A 17,592-nucleotide genomic window follows, 5' to 3' on the forward strand; every position below is an offset into this window, starting at 1 on the left:
TCCTAATGGTCTATATTCTCTGGTCTCGCCTTATCTATCCTGCTCGTTGCATCCTCAAAAATATTCCAATGGATTCAGTCAGCGTGATTTCAGTTTCACAAAGCATTGTTGAATTTGTTAGGTCTTTTGAATTTTCTCCTGATACAACTTCGACAATGGACAAGAATTGTTCACACCACTGATGTCAGACGAAGCAGAATGTTGTTCCTAATCTTCTCTTTAACTTTTACATTTAAACGGAACTGTGTAATGTTAACTACCTCAAATCATTCCGATTGTCTCACTCTGCCTCTGCTTTAAGGTGCTTGGGTCACCATTTATAACAACTTTGGCCGTTGAAGCATGTAAATGCAGGTGGTATTAATGAGAATTGAGAGATACTAAAGCCGATCCAAGGTGCAACTCCAAGCTAAACCTCATGAACTACTCATACACCTCCAATTTCTCCACTCAGTAGCTAGATTACCAAAATGCAATGTTCCAAGGCTCAATTTACGACCCGATCTCCACGGGACGCCACTTTCAATTCATTAAATTTCTTGGAATTGGATCCATATTTCTCAGTGCCATGTCTTTCGCTGTGTAAGCCCTTCCCTGATTTCTGCTTTCAAATGGTTAAACCTGTGTGTGTCTATTCATAATTGTGTTTGGTAACATGGCGCACCGACCTTAGGTTCTAGATAGAAAAGTGCTGACCAATTGAGATTCGACAATGTCTCTATATTCCGTCGCTTTAATTCACAGGTCCGAGCTCAGGAATCTCCGAACTCCTGGCATACTGGAACGATTTCAAGCTGCTGCAGTTGATTGACTTCTACCGGGACAGGCTGGAGCAGGCGATCGAAGGAGTGGTGCACGGAATGAGCCTGGCGTTAACGTTCAAGGATGAGCTCAGTGGAGAGGAACATCGGGTAAGTGAGCAGGAGAATGGGTTTGAATTTTCACACGTCATGATTGTCAGAAATCTGAATCATCGGCAGTTAAAGTAGATAAATAGACAACTGGTAAATAAGTAGTGAATAAACAATAATAGAATTATGAATCTGAACCAATGATGGAAAAGGGATGAATATGTCCCCCAGTCTGGTGGGTTATTGTTTATTTTTACAGCGAGGGAAGCGGATAACAGGTGTATCGGCGTAACATAATAGATAATAAATGGAAATATGGTACGATATTTCAGTTTAGGAAGATCGCAGAGCGTGACCGCAGGATTTCGGTGAGAACCTGGGCATTATCGGCGGATGCGACAGGTGCTTGTCATTGTTCAAATCTGGGTGGAGATGCTTGTTTTATAATTTGTCACTGGAAACTGTTTCAGTCGTGGTATACTACCTTGCTGTGATGTAATCACTGATAAACCGCCACCAGATAAGGCAATGGAAAGACAGTAGGTGCCAGCCGCCATCATGTTAGACACTGGCAGACTGAGACGATTAATCGCATCATCTTTTCTGTAACTTCCCCGAGGCTGATCTCTCTGTATATATACATATAAAAAAAAAACTTCATTGACTTCTTCGTTCATCTGCTTTACAATAAATCATACTTTATGGTTTCTTCTTGACACTGTCAAAATAGATTAGGGATTACTTATGGGTTAGGAATCACGGGAAGGAAGCTGTCACGGATTAACCAGGATCCCATTGACTGGTGGGACATGTTCACGGAGAATGTCCCTCTATGTGCTCTGCTCTGAATGTACAGTCCATCTCCAGAGAGGATCGTCTTCCGGCCGTGTGATCCCGATAAAGAGCACATCATTTACTTCTCATTCTCTGTGAATCTGTCAGTCCCCAATATGTTCATTTCTACACTTGACAGAAAATCTCTGATCTCGCTGATAAGGGAGAGTGGGCGGACAGTTCTAAACTCCTCCTGAGCCTGGTGATTGAGAGAGGCTCCCGCGCCCGGAGGGTGATGTGGGAATCGTTTGTGAAAATGCGGAACGGCGCCCCAAAGTTGGACAAAATACTGAAGGAAATACAGGAACATGGTGCGATATCAGAGATTAATCACAATTTGGATATAAACAACACAAACTTAATAATTTGAGATATTTCATTTCACCAAATTGTTTAAATTTATACAGGGTGTGCACCGTACGAGAGATCAAACCCCAATTTACGGGAGATTCCCAGTCAGCTGAAAGGTAGGTGAAGAAACAGCTGTTTCCACCAACGGCTGATACTTGTGCAGGGCCGTTATGTTGATGAGCCACGGAGCTTTGAACAGGGAAATGTTGTCATTGTGACACAGCACATAGTAAGGCACATGGAAACATTGCCTCCAATGGAAAAGTTTTCAAAAGACATAATGAGCAACGAGGCAGACAGTTCGGGGCTTGGGAAATGTGGGGACTGCACGCTGGTGCCTGGAACTACAGCTGTCTCCACCGGGGTCAGAGCAGACAAAGGAGCGATCCGGTGGATGGGAAATCTGGGAAATCTCTGCACCACAAAGTGTCAAACCGCATCCTACCTGCCTCTTTCCCCCTTTCCCACTGCCGAACATCCCTCGTCCTAAATCATTTCTCTAAATACCGTCTGTCCGCACAGATCGTAAATTTTTCGAGTTGGATATCGATTGAAGTTCTAGTCACAGAGTAACAGCAACAGCTTCCCTTTAAATATAAATCCAGGCAATATTCCTACAAATCTGTCCAATCCCAAAACAGCAAATGTCACGCAGTCTGTTCGCATCTGCAGTCTCTTACTGCGAACAATGGACAGCCCATCGGGAGACAGTGTCAGTGACGGTGAGGAGCGGGGGAGGTGGAGGTTGAAAAATCCACAGAACGGAATTTCATGTCTTCACTCCGGTGTGTGATGAAAATTGTCGGAGAGTAAGAGCTGTCAATTAGATTAGGGAAACCCGGTGTTTTGTTAATGTGGCGAAAAACTAAACAAATCGATAAATAATGTTGAGACACCTTTAATTGCGCCAGACTGATGAGAAGCTCACTTCATTCATAAGTACATTGCGTCTGTGGAAATGGAGCCTTGGGCAGTGCAAGGGCTCTGAGTCTGAAAAGCTTCATATTCAAAGGCAGTACTGGATTACCCAACTGCACATTTAGCAGAGGAGAGAGCGAAGGAAAGACAGACATTGCAAAAGTTAGTAATCTTCCAGTAGTTTATGCTTTATCTGATCATTCGAAAGAGTTGATCAGACACCTGAGGAATCCCTACCAGTATCCTGGTTCAGCAACTCTCACTTCCAAGAACAATCCGTAAATGTGGCAATGTTCTTACAGGAACTGAAAGAGGGTAATCAAGAATTTTAGAAAGATCTCTCAGTCTCTGTCACTTCTGTAATAATTGTGTTGGTCCATATTCAGGTAACAAAACCCCTCAGTTTCCTTGCACCACTGATTTAGTATAGCTCTACAAATTGCTTGCAAAATTGTTCTTCAGTGTTCTTCACGCTTCCGGCCAAGGGAATGGATACGGCTATGGAATTCTAACACCTACTTAGTAACATAGAAATATAGAAAACCTACAACACAATGCAGGCCCCTCGGACCGCAATGCTGTGCCGAACATGTACTTGCTTCAGAAATTACCTATAGTTAAGCATAGTCCTCTATTTTTCTAAGCTGTATATACCTGTCCAGCAGTCTCTTAAAATACCCTACCGTATCCGCTTCCACCACCGGCAGACCATTCCACACTCACCACTCTCTGCGTAAAAAAACTTACAGCTGACATCTCCTCTTTACCTACTCCCAAGCACCTTAAAACTGTGCCCTCTCTTACTAGCCATTTCAGCCCTGGGACGAAGCCTCTGACTCTCCACACGATCGGTGCCTCTCATTATCTTGTACTCCTCTAGCTGACCACCTCACGTTCTCCAAAGAGAAAAGCCCAAGTCCACTCAACCAACTCTCAAAGGCATGCTCCCCAATCCAGGCACCATCCTTGTAAATCTCCTCTGCACCCTTTCTACGGCTTCCACATCCTTCCTGTAGTGAAGCGGCCAGAACAAAGCGCAGTACTCCAAGTGGGGTCTGACTGGGGTCCTATATAACTGCAACATTACCTCTCGGCTTTTAAACACAATTCCTCGATTGATGAGGGCCAATGCACAGTATGCCTTCTTAATTACAGAGTCAACCTGCGCAGCAGCTTTAAGTGTACTCTGGACGAGGACCCAAAGATCACTATGATCACACTGCAAAGAGCCTTACCATTAATATTATATATTGCTATCATAATTAACCTACCAATATAAACCAGCTCACGCTTAGCTGGGTGAAACTTCATCTTCATCTGCCACTTCTTCGTCCAATTTTTCATCCTATCGATGTCCCGCTGTAACCTCTGACAGCCCTTCACACTAACGCTCTCTCAAGCGTTATTGCATCAGCAAATGTATTAACCTATCACTCCACTTCCTCATTCAGCTCATTGATAAAAATCACGAAGTGAAGGGGTCCCAAAACGAATCCTGAGGCACAAACCTGGACACCAAACTCCATGTAAAACATGAACAGTTTACAAGCACACATTGCCTTCTGTGGGCAAGCCAGTTGTGGAACCACAAAGCAATGTCCCCTTGGATCCCATGACTTTTTACTTTCTTAATAAGCCTTGCATGGGGTACATTGTCAAATGCCTTGCGAAAATCCATTTTACTTTACATCTACTGCACTACTTCCATCAATGTGTTTAGTCACATCCTCAGAAAATTCGATCAGTCTTGTAAGGCACAACATGCCTTTGAAAAAGGCATGCAGACTATTCCCGACGAAGGGTCTCGGCCCGAAATGTCGACAGTGCTTCTCCTATAGATCCTACTTGGCCTGCAGTGTTCCATCAGCATTTTGTGTGTATTGTTTGAATTTCCAGCATCTGCAGATTTCCTCGTGTTTGCTGACTATTCCTAATCATATTATGCCTCGCCAAATGTTCATAAATACCGCCTCTCAGGATCTTCTCCTTCAACCTACCAACTCCTGAAGTACGAAACACTGGGCAATCTCAACTCCCTTTATAACCATATAACAATCACAGCACGGAAACAGGCCATCTCGGCCCTCCTAGTCCGTGCCGAACTCTTAATCTCACCTAGTCCCACCTACCCGCACTCAGCCCATAACCCTCCACTCCTTTCCTGTCCATATACCTTTCAAACTTTACCTTAAATGACAGAACTTAACTGGCCTCTACTACTTCTACAGGAAGCACATTCCACACAGCCATCACTCTCTGAGTAAAGAAATATCCCCTCGTGTTTCCCTTAAACTTCTGCCCCCTAACTCTCAGATCATGTCCTCTCGTTTGAATCTCCCCTACCCTCAATAGAAACAGCCTATTCACGTCAACTCTATCTCTCCCTCTCAAAATTTTAAATACCTCGATCAAATCTCCCCTCAACCTTCTACGTTCCAATGAATAGAGACCTAACTTGTAACTTTCCCTGTAACTTAAGTGCTGAAACCCAGGTAACATCCTAGTAAATCGTCTCTGGACTCGCTCTAATTTATTGATATATTTCCTTTATTTCGGTGACGAGAACTGCTCACAATATTCTAAATTTGGCCTTACCAATGCCTTGTACAATTTTAACATTACATTCCAACTTCTGTACTCAATGTTCTGATTTATAAAGGCCAGCGTTCCAAAAGCCTTCTTCACCACCCTATCTACATGAGACTCCACCTTCAGGGAACTATGCACTGTTATTCCTAGATCTCTCTGTTCCACTGCATTCCTCAATGCCCTACCATTTACCCTGTATGTTCTATTTGGATTATTACTGCCAAAATGTAGAAACTCACAATTCTCAGCATTAAACTCCATCTGCCAACGTTCAGCCCATTCTTCTAACCGGCATAAATCTCCCTGCAAGCTTTGAAAACCCACCTCATTATTCACAACACCTCCTACCTTAGTATCATCGGCATACTTACTAATCCAATTTACCACCCCATCATCCAGATCATTTATGTATATTACAAACAACATCGGGTCCAAAACAGATCCCTGAGGCACCCCGCTAGTCACCGGCCTCCATCCTGATAAACAATTATCCACCACTACTCTCTGGCATCTCCCATCTAGCCACTGTTGAATCCATTTTATTACTCCAGCATTAATACCTAACGACTGAACCTTCTTAACTAACCTTCCATGTGGAAATTTGTCAAAGGCTTTGCTGAAGTCCATATAGACTACATCCACTGCATTACCCTCGTCAACATTCCTCGTAACTTCTTCAAAAATTCAATAAGGTTTGTCAAACATGACCTTCCACTCACAAATCCATGCTGGCTACTCCTAATCAGACCCTGTCTATCCAGATAATTATTAATACTATCTCTAAGAATACTTTCCATTAATTTACCCACCACTAAAGTCAAACTGACAGGTCGATAATTGCTAGGCTTACTTCTAGAACCCTTTTGAAACAATGGAACCACATGAGCAATACACCAATCCTCCGGCACAATCCCCGTTTCTAATGACATCTTAAAGATCTCCGTCAGAGCTCCTGCTATCTCTACAGAAAATTCCCTCAATGTCCTGGGGAATATCCTATCAGGACCCGGAGATTTATCCACTTTTAAATTTCTTGAAAGCGCCAGTACTTCCACCTCTTTAATTGACATATGTTCCATAACTTCCTTACTTGTTTCCCACACCTTACACAATTCAATATCCTTCTCCTTAATGAATACAGAAGAGAAGAAATCGTTCAAAATCTCTCCCATCTCCCTCGGCTCCACACATAGCTGACCACTCTGATTCTCTAAGGGGCCAATTTTATCCCTCACTATCCTCTTGCTTTTAATATAACTGCAGAAACCTTTCGGATTTACTTTCACCTTATTTGCCAAACCAACCTCCTTTCTTCTTTTAGCTTTTCTAATCTCTTTCTTAAGATTCCTTTTACATTCTTTATATTCCTCGAGCAATTCCTTTACTCCATGCTGCCTATATCTATTATAGACATCCCTCTTTTTCCGAACCAAATTTCTAATATCCCATGGTGCTTTCAAACCTTTAACCTTTCCTTTCAACCTAACAGGAACATAAAGATTCTGTACCCTCATAATTTCACCCTTAAATCACCTCCATTTCTCTATTACATCCTTCCCATAAAACAACTTGACCCAATCCACTCTCTCTAAATCCCTTCGCATCTCCTCAAAAGTTAGCCTTTCTCCAATCAAAAATCTCAACTCTAGGTCCTGTCCTGTCCTTCTGCATAATTATATTGAAGCTAATGCTATTGTTATCACTGGACCCGAAGTGCTCCCCAACACATACATCTGTCAGCTGACCTATCGCATTCCCTAACAGGAGATCCAACACTGCCCCATCTCTAGTCGGTACTTCTATGTATTGTTGCAAAAAAACTATCCTGCACACATTTCACAAACTCTAAACCATCCAACCCTTTTACAGAATGAGCTTCCCAGTCTACGTATGGAAAATTAAAATCTCCCACAATCACCACCTTGTGTTTACCACAAATATCTGCCATCTCCTTACACATTTGGCTCTTCCAGCTCACGCTCCACATCAGGTGGCCTATAATACACTCTTATCAGTGTTACTACACCTTTCCCATTCCTCAGTTCCACCCAAATAGTCTCCCTAGAGGAGCTCTCTAATCTATCCTTCCAAAGCACCGCCATAAGATTTTTTCGGACAAGCAATGCAACACCTCCTCCTATGGCCCCTCCTACTTTATCACACCTGAAGCAACTACATCCAGGAATATTTAGTTGCCAATCACACCCTTCCTGTTTCACTAATAGCTACAACATCATAATTCCAGGTATCAATCCACGCTTTAAGCTCATCCAGCTTTCTAACAATGCTCCTAGCATTAAAATAGATGCATTTAAGATACTCTCCACCTCCTCCTGTCTTTTCATCCCTAACAATGCATTCAAATTTATTATCCTTTTCTTTCTTCTCCCCTACATCTTCGGGCTGAGCGCATCCCTTCTCCTTCAACTGCCTTTCCTCCCTCACACACTGTCTATTTACTTGCTCTACTGGTGAACTAACCTCCTCTCCCATATTTTCCTCAAATTGATTCCCGCCCCCCCCCATCTCACTAGTTTAAAGTCTGCCCTGTAGCCCTAGCAAACCTCCCCGCTAGGATATTGGTCCCCCCAGGATTCAAGTGTAACCCGTCCTTCTTGAACAGGTCACGCCTGCCCCAGAAGAGGTCCCAATGATCCAGAAACTTGATTCCCTGCCCCCTGCTCCAATCCCACAGCCACGCATTCATCCTCCATCTAATTCTATTCCTACTCTCACTGACGCGTGGCACAGGCAGTAATCCCGAGATTACTACCTTTGCGGTCCTTCTTCTTAACTGCTTTCCAAACTCCCTATACTCTCGTTTCAGGACCTCTTCCCCTTTCCTACCTATGTCATTGGTACCTACATGTACCACGAAATCTGGCTCCTCACCCTCCCACTTCACGATATCTTGGACGCGATCAGAAACGTCCCGAACCCTGGCACCAGGGAGGCAAATTACCATCCGGGACTCTCGATCACCTCCACAGAACCGCCTGTCTGAACCCCTGACTATCGAGTCCCCTATTACTATGTCCCTCTTTCTACTATCCCTACCCTTCTGAGCTACAGGGCCGTCTTCTGTGCCGGAGGCCCGGCCACTGTCAATTCCACCAGGTCGGCTGTCCCCCCCAACAGTACTCAAACATGAGTACTTATTGTCAAGGGTTACAGCCACTGGGGTACTCTCTAGTACCTGCCTCTTCCCCTTCCTGACCGTGACACACCTGTCTGCCTCCCTTGTCCCCGGTGTGACCACCTGCCTGTAACTACTCTCTTTCACCTCCTCACTCTCCCTGACCAGGCGAAGGTCATCGAGCTGCAGCTCCAGTTCCCTAACTCGGTCCCTCAGGAGCTGCAGTTCGGTGCACCTGGCGCAGATGTGGACGTCCGGGATGCTCGGAACCTCCAGGATCTCCCACATCCGACACCGAGAACAACAAGCTGCCCTCACACTCATACTTACCGAATAACTGACAATAGCAAGAACTAAAAGATAATCCTACTGTGCCCTCTTCCGCCTAAGCCCCCTGAGCCCAAGCCCTACCCTCTGCTCCTGGCTCACTCCGCTGCCCGCTTCTTAAGGCTGCGTTATTTTGATATCTTCCCGCCTTCCCAGGCCTCCGCACGTGCCTGCGCAGTCCCGCCTCTCAGAACTCCGATCTGAGACGCAATTGGACAATTTGAAAATGTCCGCCGCCGCACTTCCTCTCAAAGCCTCGCTGTCCTCTTCCAAAAGAGGGAATAAGGGAACAACATCTACAAACCTACAATCGTACCTGAACCTCCCCCGTCCCCATTGATGATGTAAAGATCGTCACCAGAGTCTGAGCAATCTCCTCCCTCGCCTCCCACTGTCGCCTGGGGTGCATCGCATCCGGTCCCAGAGACGTATCCAAATTGATGCTTTCCCAAAGCTTCAGCACATCTTCTTTCTTCATGTCTGTATGCTCAAGCTTTTCAATGGGCTGTCTCATTCTTACAATCGCCAAGATCATTTTCCGTAGTGAATACTGAAGCTAAGTATTTATTAGGAACCTCTGCTCTCTCCTCCAGTTCCAGACTCACTTTTCCACTGTCGCACCTGATTAGTCCTATTATCTCACGTCTTATCAACTTGCTCTTCACATGCATGTATAATATCTTGTGGGGGGAGAGGTCATTAATCTTACTCGCCAAAGCCTTCTCATGGCCCCTTCTGGCTCTCCTAATTTCATGCTTAAGCTCCTTCCTGCTAGCCCTATAATCTTCTATGTCTCTGTCATTGCCTATATTTTTGAACCTTTCGTAAGCTATTCTTCTTGACGAGATTTTTAGCAGCTTTTGTACACATTTGTTCCTGTCCCATTCGTACCGATTCGTTCCGATACCTATTCCTGTACCTGTTCCTGTACCTATTCGTACCCGGTTCTAATGCTGTGGGAAAGGAAATAGAATTGCGATCACTATCTCTAAAATGCTATTCCACTGAGAGGTCTGACACCTGAACAGGTTCGTTTCCCAATACCAAATCAAGCAGAACTTCTCCTCTTGTAGGTTTATCTACATATTTTATCAGGAAAGCTTCCTGAAAACACCTAGCAAACTCCACCCCATCTAAAGCCCTTGCTCTAGGGTGATTCCAATCAATATTTTGGAAATTAATATCTCCCAAGATGCCAACCCAGTTAATGTTGCTTCTTTACAGAATCTGTTTCCCTATCTCCTGCCCGATGTCCATGTTACTATTGGGTGGTCTCTAAAAAACACCCACTAGGGTTATTGACCTATTCCTGTTTATAACTTCTACCCACAGAGACTCAGTAGGCAATCCCTCCATGACTTCCTCCTTTTCTGTAGCCGTGCATTATCTCTGCTCAGCCGTGCCACACCCCATCTCTTTTGTCTTCATCGCTTCCCTTACTGAAACACCTAAATCCAGGCGCTGTAAGTAACCACTTCTGAACATGAAGTAGATACTCCCCGGGATCATTGAAGAACACCTTCTCTACTGGTGTGGCATTCTCGAATGTAACTGTTTCTACAATCCATGCTTTCCTACGTTCCCTATTGCACTCGAGGACATTGAGTGAATGAATAGTGGGAAAACATATCCGCTTTGTTTGTTGCCATATCACTACCGTTTTCCACACAACTATCAACACTCTAAGAAGATAATATAAACACTGTTGGCGGCCCCAAATAAATGGCGAAGACTAAAATAACATTTTAAAGATCCGTTACGCAGTAAACCCCTATATAGAGTATACCTGTTAACTGGAAAATGCCCACACACCTGGAAGGGTCCGAATGCGCTGTGAAACCCCGCACACCTCTGGCAAGATACAGACACACGGGTAGACACCACACACCCCTGACAGGGTCTGACACGCTGTGAAACCCCGCACACCTCTGGCAAGGTACAGACACACAGGTAGACACCACACACCCCTGACAGGGGCTGAGACGCTGTGAAACCCCGCACACCTCTGGCAAGGTACAGACACACCGGTAGACACCACACACCCCTGACAGGGACTGACACGCTGCGAGCCTCCTCAGACCTCTCACAGTCTACCGACATTCTGCGAGATGCCACACACTCCTGGCAGAGCCCTCACGCAAAGGGAAATCTTTTACCCACTTGGCAAGGATCTGGCGCACTCTGAGGTCCCGCACACTCCTGTCAGGATCCTGACTTACCGCGAGGTTTCACATTCTTCAGGCGCACTGTCACTGCAAGTAACTTTCCCACACTTCATCCACACTTCATCGGCTTTCCCCTATTTCAGGACGTGCTCGGGATTCAGTGGGAGAGGTTTTGGGAACAATGAACACAACTCAAGTCCTGAGATGGTTATGAATATGGAGCGGCCTGCAGCTTAGGTGATATACAGAGGGGGATGTTCAATTTGGGGAAGTTAGATTAATGGTAGGGGTCAGTTTGGGAGCACCTTTTATAAGACAAATTCCCATCTGGTGAAAGTCGATACATATCAGCTGATCAGAATTTCGAACAGGCATGGTCCAAAGGGGATTACAGTCTACTTTGTCAGCTTCCTGGGAACCATGAAGAGAGATGTTATGAATTAGTCTTATAGTGATATATATAATTTTTGAAGCTGAGGTGAGTCATTGAGTTGTGGAGAGTGAAGACGTTTCTTTACGAGTCCAGTGGTGCAGAAGCGGGTAAGGAAGTAGCAGGCGGAGATTAATCCCGAAAAGTGTGAAGTGTTGTACCTCAGGAGGTAACATGTATGGGGGATGTTTAAAGTAGATGTCAGACACTAAATTCATTGAGGAACAGAGGGAGTCTGGTGTCAATGTCCGTAGCTCAATGGATGTGACAACAAAAATAAATGAAAAAGACACGACCACATGTGCGGATGAAGCTTCACGTTGCAGATGTATCAGACTTTGGTTTGGCTGCATTTGGAGTATTAGATCAATTCTGTCACCCTGTTATAAGAAGGGTCTGGGGAACTCGGAGAGGGTGCAGACGGGTTTCACCAGATATTGCCGGGATTAGAAATCAACCTGCTTTCAAACTTGCAGTTCCATTTAAATAATGGATCTGTCGCATTCACTCTCTCCCTTTCTCCTGTCCTGCTGTGTATTTCCATGCATACTGTCTAGTGGACATGAGACTGCCGATCTGAAGGGTTACACAAGCTTTAGTGTGTGAACATACTCCGATGAATTAAATCGATACTAAAGTTTCGAATTACACTATTCTTGTAATACTGAGTTCTGAGATGAGGAATTTAACATTTTGACTATGTGTCTGTTCCCATTGAAGATGTTCAACAGAAACACATGGATACTCTGCGGGCACAAACTGAGACACTGAGAGTGAACACGATCCTGATGAGGGAGAAGGTGAAGGTTTTCCAGCTGGCTGATCGATACGCTGAGCTCACGGTCATTTCTACAATTCGTGATCGGAGACTGGTGGAACATGAACTACTAGCAAGGGGCAGAGACCACGAGCAGTGGAGAAAACAACATCTCTGCAGAGAGCTGGAAAAACTCCGGACTGATCAGTTGTTCCAGAGCAGCTTTTCCCAAAGCAAATACAAATCTGCGAGTTCGGCAGCATTAGCTGGAGTCCCAGGAATCGGGAAAACAACAATGGTGCAAAAGATTGTTTATGACTGGGCCACTGGGAAGATATACCAACAATTCCAATTTGTCTTCAGTTTCAAATTCCGGGACCTAAACTCCATTAACTGTAGAATAAACCTGAGAGACCTGATTCTGGATCAGTACACTTACTTTGGGAATATCCTGAGAGAGGTCTGGAAAAACCCAAAGGGATTGCTGTTTATATTCGATGGTTTGGATGAATTCAAACATAAAATCGATTTTTCTGACAGTCGGAGAGATACAGAACCCAAACACCAGTGCCCAGATCCCGAGTGGTGGTGTGAAGTGTCTGACATTGTGTACAGTTTAATCCAGGGCAAGCTGCTCCCAGGGTGTTCAGTGCTGGTGACAACCCGCCCCTCTGCATTACATTTATTGGAAAAGGCAGAGATCAGTGTCTGGGCTGAAATCCTGGGATTTGTCGAAGAAGAACGGAAGGAATATTTCATCAGGCATTTTGAAGATACGACAGTAGCAGAAGCTGTTTTCAAACACGTTGAGGAGAACGAGATCCTGTACACCATGAGCTACAACCCTTCCTACTGCTGTATCCTCGCTCTGGCACTGGGCCCCTTCTTCGCGAAGAGACATGGACCCGCAGCGAGTTCCCAAGACCATCACCCAACTATATTCCTACTATATATACAACATACTGAAAAACCACGGCTGTGAGATTGATAACCCACGTGATGTGTTGCTCAGGGTTGGTCAGATGGCCTTCAGAGGAGTGTTTGACAAGAAGGTTGTATTTAGAAATGGAGATTTGATCAACTACAATCTGCAGCCTTCCCAGTTCCTGTCCGGGTTCCTGATGGAGCTTTTGGAAAGAGAGGATTCTCCCCGTTGTGTGGTGTACACATTCCCACACTTCACTATCCAAGAGTTTGTAGCTGCACTTGCGCAATTTATGAATCCACATCCCGGGGATATCCTGAAATTCCTCACTGAAGCCCACAATACGACAGATGGGCGATTTGAGGTATTTCTCCGTTTTGTTGCTGGTCTCTCCTCCCCAATGACAGCTCGGGGCCTGGAGGAGTTTCTGGGTCCATTTCCTCATCAAACAACCTGCCGGGTGATTGACTGGGTGAAGGAGGATGTTAAACGCCAGAGTGGAAACACAAGGAGTGAAGCTGGTAAAAGGAGCCTCCTGAACACATTGCACTACCTGTTTGAGTCTCAGAATAGTGGACTGGCTCAGGCCGCACTGGGGTCTGTAGAAAAACTGTCATTCAGTGGAATGACACTGACCCCGATTGACTGCGCGGTCCTGTCTCATGTCATTGGACTGTGTGATACAATACAACACCTCGACCTTGTCGGCAGTAATTCAGTATGAAGGGATCCAGCGGCTGTTACCCGGGCTGCACAAGTGCCAGGAGTTGGGGTAACTTCACTTATTTCTCAGTCTGATCTGTGAAAGTGTTACATTCTGTTGTTTCAATGTAAAGGTAAATCAGATTATGAGAATTATGACAAATTGCGAGGCGATTGGTCAGTAATTCAAGAACGGAGAGCTCTGTGGTTTCGTGTGTAGGGATGTTGTAGACCATCAGATCAGCGAACAATGGCAGTTAGTGTAATGGTAGTAAATCACAAGAATGGCCGTGTTTCTCACTGCCTGTGAAACAACATTTGAAAATGTTCCTTCTCACAGTTACTGACATCGATTTACACCGACTGCTGCAGGTGTGGCGGATCTTCACGCCCTCTACCCGATGAAGGACAAAAAGGGTCAGAGGAGTGCCCAGTGAGAGGGAGAGTAAAACCTCTGAGGTTACTCTCCCCCCCCCTCACCGTGCGTGACTATCACGATCACCCTAACGGTGTGACTTTGCTCTGTCAGTTACCCTGCACTCGTGTGGATATCTCTTGTTCTGATTGTGGGGTTCAGTTCAGACCAAACCTCCACGTGTGATCTCAGTTAGCATCACCTCCTCTTGCTGAATCTCGCTTCCCCAGCTGCCTTCCTACTATGAGACCTCGCTTCACCTTCCCTCTTCCTCCTCAGGGGTCCATCATCTTCATACTTTTGTTTCTTCTGTGGGACCTTCTTTCTCTATTCCCCTTCCTCCTGTGGTACTTCTCCAATCCATTTCCCTTCCCCATGTGGGATCACTCTTCTCTACTCCCTTCCTCCTGTGCGATCTCTCTCCTCTATTTATCCTCCTTCTGTGAGATGTCTCTTCTCCATCTACCTCCCTCCTGTGGTATCTTTCTTCGCTCCCCCTTCCTCCTGCTGTATCTCTCTTCTCCATCCCTCTCCTGTGGTTTCTCTCTTATCCCTCTCCCTCCTGTGGAATCTCTCTTTACTACCCCGTTCATCCTATGTGGATATATCTACCACATCGCCCTTCCGCCTGTGGTATCTCTCTTCTCCATCTCTCTCCCGAGGTATCTCTCTTATCCCTCTCCCTTCCTCCTGTGGAATCTCTCTCCTCTCCCCATTTCATCCTATGTGGATATCTCTTCCCCATTTCCTTTCCAGCTGTGGTATTTCTCTTCCTCATCCTCTTCGTTCTGTGGAGATATCTCATCCCTATCTCCCTTCCTCCTATGAGATAACACTGCATGTCGCTTTTCCTCCACCATTTCCAATGGACATGTTCTCATTCACAACTCCTCCTCTTGGTGAAACAGTTTTCCTGTCCTTCAGTTCTCCGCCTTCCTACCCTCTCGAGTCAAGAACAGTTTTTTTTTCTAACCACCGGGGAATGAGGCGGAATTAGTGACATTCCGAGCTGGGCCGTGAGGGACATTGACAGTGACGGACTTTCCATCAGTGATTTACTGAAGTGTTTAATGTTTCATGAAATACCCGGAGTAGAGGAATTCCCTCAGACCCACTGTCTGAATTAATCTGCTCATCAACTTGTCTGTTTGTGTTTAGACTTGGGATGAATAAACTGGGAGATTCAGGACTGAAACTGGTGTCTGCGGCTCTGAAGAATCGGGAGTGTAAAATACGGACACTATGGTAAGTGTCAGACTGTGGGAGATTGTGTTTACAGTCACTGGGTGTCTGACACTGCACTTTAATGTGATCATTGATTGTGTCATTGGTATACACCGGGAATGTTTACCATCTCCTGACTCTGTGTGGCCTTTACCCTCACTCACTATTTCATTTCCAGGCTGAGCAATGTCGGAATCACAGACTCTGGCGCCGAGCATCTTGCCTCCGCTCTCAGTACAAACAGATCACTGACGGTGCTGAACCTGAATGAAAATGCACTAGGAGATTCAGGAGTAAAACTGATGTCTGAGGCTCTGAGGAACACAGAGTGTAAAATAGAGAAACTGTGGTAAGAATCAGGCTGTTGGAGATTGTCTTTACAGTCACTGAACATTAATGTGATCAGTAATTGTCTTATTGCAAAATATTAAAGATTCGTAGCATCGCCTGTTTCTTTGTGTCCTTCGACCTCACTCTCATTCATTTCCAGGTTGTATAAGGTCGGTCTCACTGATTCTGGTGTCGATTACCTCGGCTCCGCTCTCAGTGAAAATCAGTCTCTTACGGAGCTGGATTTAGGATCAAACTCGCTCACAGACCAATCTGCCCCCGTTCTTCGTCGCCTCATAATGGCCCTCCCGAGTCTGGAGCAGATCTGGTGAGTGATTGTCTTAAAATTCAATGTGATAAAATATCAGCGGATCCGCAGGATTTCGAATTATATTTGTCCGTGAATGTTGTTGAAACATTAACCCCAGTCCCCTGTTACTGACACTGTTCATTCTTTCATCTCTTCATACGGTCATCTGTTTCAGGCTGTGGGACAATCAGATCAGCAGGTCCGGGGAAGAGGAACTGAAGTCTCTGCAGGAACTCAAATCCGGACTGAATATGATACTGTGACCATCTGAATATGTGAACACCCCCGCCCACATTTTGACAGACTTTCCGCCGAACCCCTCCACCGCGGCTTTAACGGCCGCGCGTCAGTTTTAATTCCCAAAGTTTCTAACGGACACCGTCTCCAGAAGCACGCTCTGTGACGTCAGAGTCCGTTATAGAGGACGTAGTTCCACCTCCAGACAAGCGGAATTGCCTGCTAAGGATGTCCAGTTCGGAGGGCTCCCCCAAGTGATGCCCTGGGTTATTACGCAGACTGTAAGAGCCCAGTGGCAGTGCTAATGGGGCACCAATCCCGTGATGGGATTTATCCGGGCAGTGAATCCTTTTGCTCACTTTGCTGAGGACGTACATTCCGCAGTGTTGTTGATATAATGATGTTAAATAGACTAATGCCCGCACTTTTAAATTTAAACAGAAACTGCACCTCACATGTCCTTTAGAATTATCCCCATCTGATCTTAAATCCATGGCCCCTGTTGCTTGACATCTCAACACTGAGGAAAAGGACGCTGTTCATCGATAATAGCTCAGCATTTAATACCACCATTCCCACAATCCTGATTGAGAAGTTGCAGCACCTGGGCCTCTGTACCTCCTTCGGTAATTGGATCCTAGACTTCCGAAACCGGAAGATCTCAGACCATGCGGACTGGTGATAACATATCCTCTTCGCTGACAATCAACACCGGCGCACCTCAGGGGTGTCTGCTCATCCCACTGCTCTACTCTCTGTATACACATGACTGTGTGGCCAGGCAGAGCTCAAACACCATCGAGAAATCTGCTGACGATACAGCCATTGTTGGTAGAATCGCAGTTGGTGACGGGGGGGGGGGTGGTGCAGGAGTGAGATATGTCAACTAGTGGAGTGGTGTGGTAGCAATTACCTGGCACTCAACATCAGTAAGGCAAGAGAGTGGGCTTCAGAAAGGGTAAGACGAAGGAACACATACCAATCCTCACAGAGGGATCAGAAATGGGGAGAGTTAGCAGCTTCTAGTTCCTGGATGTCAAGATATCAGAGGAACTAAACAGTTCCCAACATATTGATGTAGTCATAAAGAA

The 17,592-nt window shown here is 45.5% G+C and overlaps 1 protein-coding gene across 1 annotated transcript in view; it reads left to right on the plus strand.

Annotated features, from left to right (window-relative positions):
• LOC132388816 (NACHT, LRR and PYD domains-containing protein 3-like) overlaps window positions 1–17,592 on the plus strand; it is a 71,443-nt gene that overhangs the window by 30,294 nt on the left and 23,557 nt on the right. Inside the window, 8 exon segments of the mRNA XM_059961238.1 lie at window positions 745–915; window positions 2,093–2,152; window positions 10,383–10,469; window positions 12,322–13,246; window positions 13,248–13,985; window positions 13,987–14,055; window positions 15,803–15,973; window positions 16,115–16,282. Coding sequence (XP_059817221.1) covers window positions 745–915; window positions 2,093–2,152; window positions 10,383–10,469; window positions 12,322–13,246; window positions 13,248–13,985; window positions 13,987–14,055; window positions 15,803–15,973; window positions 16,115–16,282 — 2,389 coding nt within the window.

This window comes from Hypanus sabinus, unplaced genomic scaffold, assembly GCF_030144855.1.
Source record: "Hypanus sabinus isolate sHypSab1 unplaced genomic scaffold, sHypSab1.hap1 scaffold_417, whole genome shotgun sequence".
NCBI classification, from domain to species: domain Eukaryota; kingdom Metazoa; phylum Chordata; class Chondrichthyes; order Myliobatiformes; family Dasyatidae; genus Hypanus; species Hypanus sabinus.